Raw genomic sequence first — 3,255 nt, forward strand, 5'->3', positions numbered from 1 at the left:
TATTATTTATTATTATTATTTTCTTCTTTTTCTCTTTCTGTTTTTTTATATATAATGGAGTTAAAGTATTTAATAATTTGTTTACTGAATGTGATTATACTTGCTTGAGGTTTATTTGGGTTTAAAAGTTTTTTCTTATAAGTTATAGTTAACCCTGTATTCAGCTCTGGGAAGAATGGGGGAGGGTTTTAGGGTGGGTTGGGAGGGATTGGGGAAGGCGTTTTTATTGTAAAATTGTAAAAATTTATAATAAAAAAAGAGAAGCTATCAGTCAATCAACCTTTATTGCAATCAAGGAGGGTTGGATAAAATTATTAAAAGAAACATGAAAGTAAAAACAAAAAATAAAAAGCTCTAAACAGTTTGTAAACACACAATATAAAAAGTAAAGATGATATAAAAAGTAAAAAAGGTAGGGTGGGAACATTAGCAGGATGTAAGTGAGCATATAGTATTTATAGATAATTATTGCATTTACTAGGTTACAGAGCACTCTAATATGGCAAATTAGGTGCACTTTGAATCTAATCTATAATGTTGAACTCCAAGAACATACCAGAAATCATCATCCAACAAATTTGAGCAGTACCACACAGAATGTGGCAAGGTTGTATATTGTAGTTGGATTTGTACCTGAAAACAATAAAGTGGTGTAAATGTATTCTGTGGATCTTTGGTATTGATGTATTAGTGGTAAAATTAAATTAATGCAAATGTTTCTATAGTGTGAACATCAGATAAGCAACTGTTCTGTGTTTCTGTGTGTCCAGTAAGATTGGGAAGTGACTGCTTTCACATTTAGGAGTAACTTCAACAATCTTAACACATTAAGTCCTAAGAGTAAGTCCCTAGAGACAATTAGTAAAAAACTTTATGGGCCCAAATAGGTACTGTAGATGAATTCAGCTGGCTGGTCCCTTTAGAACATTCAGCAGCCTGAAAGTTGTTTGAATCAAGCATAAATCCACAAAGTTTGATTTCTCATCTTTTGAAAAATGGGTGAAGCTGAATCCATCAGCCTCAGGTTATGGAGGGGTGTTTATAAAGTGTGGTTATTGGAGCTCAACCTAGCATGGAGATCTTCTCCAAGTATTACAAGTATTACAAATGATTTAGAATCAATAATATATTGAGTTGCACTTCAAAGATGGCGGCTCCCACGGTGGGGCTGCTCTCTCGATTTACAGCGCTTCTGCCTCGCTTCTTGGGAAGTGCCTGGACCCGGGCTCCATTTCGCAGACTCCGGCAGATTGTAGAAACTACTGAAGGGAACACCACAATGATTGAAGGCAAAATTATAGAAGATGTCAAAAGCCCAACCCCTCCAAATCCTTTTGGTAACTGTCCTATTTGTCGCTGGAACTTGAAACACAAGTACGATTATATGGATGTCTTACTGCTAAGTCAGTTCATAAACTCTACAGGAAGGATGATACCTCGTAACATCACAGGCCTTTGTAAAGAAGAGCACAAAAACATTACAGTGTGCATGCAAATGGCTCACCGAGCAGGTTTGCTGCCAGATCATAAACCTAAATTTCCTGAAGGTGTTGTTCCCAAACCTAAGCAACTCCTCAACAGGTACCATACCAGATATCCTATCGAGTCTGTGAGACCCATTTGCAAGAAGGGGAGAAAATGGTGCAAAGTTCCCATGCCTATATCACATCCAATACTTAAAGATAATATTACTTATGGATCAAAGCCCTTTCGTTTTAACCACTGAAAGAGAGTGCAGCTTGAGTTGACAGTAGATGATGATCATTCAGACCATCCTGTGTGCATCATAAATGTTTTGTAGAGTCTGGAAGAATCAAAATGATTACAGATGGTAATGTTATTTGCTGGAGCCTGGGAAGGCTAGTTGAACAACCAATTTGTTACCTCTATGGAGGCATATCTTATTTTTGTGTATATTCCGATTAAACTCTTGAGATGAAATAATAGTAATAATAGTAATAGTAATAATAATAATAATAATAATAATAATAATAATAATAATAATAATAATAATAATAATAATAAGTCAAAATTGAGAAGACAGCAACAGATAGTAAGTGCCGCTTATGCAAAGAAGCTGAAGAAACAGTGGACCACTTGGTAAGCTGTTGCAAGAAGATTGCACAGACTGATTACAAGCAGCGGCATGACAAAGTAGCAACAATGGTGCATTGGAAGATCTGCAAAAAAATATCATTTGCCTGTAAGCAAAAACTGGTGGGATCATAAAATAGAGAAAGTCATAGAAAATGATAAAATTAACCTGCTCTGGGACTTCAGAATTCAAACAGACCAGCACCTGCAACATAACACCCCAGACTTAACAATTGTCGATAAGAAAGACAAAAAAGTCTGGATAGTGGATGTGGCAGTGCCTGGAGATAGCCGAATAGAAGAGAAAGAACTGGAGAAGATAACAAAATACAAAGACCTACAAATAGAAATAGAAAGACTGTGGCAAAAGCAAGCAAGGGTAGTACCAATATTCATAGGCTCCTTGGGTGCAATCCCAAAACAACTGGAGCACCACTTGAACACAATTGGCATTGACAAATTCGCTATTAGTCAATTGCAAAAGGCGGCCTTACTAGGAACTGCTTCCATCCTGCGACGATATCTGTAATACCATCAAACATCCACCTCTGCCTATCCAGGTCCTGGGTAAGGACTCGATAGGTAGACAAAATGCCAAATCCAGTCTGAACATCTGGCTGACTGTGCGATGATCCATAATAATAATAATAATAATAATAATAATAATAATAATAATAATAATAATAATAATAATAATATATTGAGTTGCCAATGAAATCCCAAGGCAGTGATTTAGGATTTTTGCCTCATTGGTACAGCACATTATCAACAGGGCACAGTGATTGAATTATATTAATCCTGCCATGGCATTTAGTTTGAGTTGGGGGGGAGGCCTAGATAGAACACATAAGGTACGTGTTATGTATTGATGTGAACTACTTGGAAACTATTGGAAATGGTCAAATGGCTGCATCTGTTTAAACTCCAGACTGTCTGTCTACATACTTGTTAGCTTGTGTTTAAGTGAAAAATACTGCTTTAATTCTATTGGCCGCTGCCTAGCGGGTGATCTGTATAAATAGAGGTTAAGGGGCAGTTAGTGCTGCTTCTGTGTTAACTTAATAAATGGGTTGTTGTTTGCACCAATTGCCTCGTCAATGCCTCACCCATCCTGAAACATAACAGTGGCGACGAGGATGGGATGTGCTGCTAAGGGAGAAA

At 36.8% G+C, this 3,255-nt stretch overlaps 1 protein-coding gene across 1 annotated transcript; it reads left to right on the top strand.

Moving 5' to 3' along the window:
- The first annotated feature begins 438 nt into the window (after positions 1 to 438).
- Positions 439 to 1,809, top strand: LOC120302742 (39S ribosomal protein S18a, mitochondrial-like). The gene has a single exon (XM_039331613.1). The coding sequence runs from the start codon at positions 1,148 to 1,150 to the stop codon at positions 1,724 to 1,726; it is 579 nt and encodes a 192-aa protein (XP_039187547.1). The 5' UTR covers positions 439 to 1,147; the 3' UTR covers positions 1,727 to 1,809.
- Positions 1,810 to 3,255: the final 1,446 nt, after the last annotated feature.

This window comes from Crotalus tigris, unplaced genomic scaffold (genome assembly GCF_016545835.1).
Source record: "Crotalus tigris isolate CLP2741 ecotype Arizona unplaced genomic scaffold, ASM1654583v1 scf7180000024437.13266115, whole genome shotgun sequence".
In the NCBI taxonomy this organism is placed as follows: Eukaryota; Metazoa; Chordata; class Lepidosauria; order Squamata; family Viperidae; genus Crotalus; species Crotalus tigris.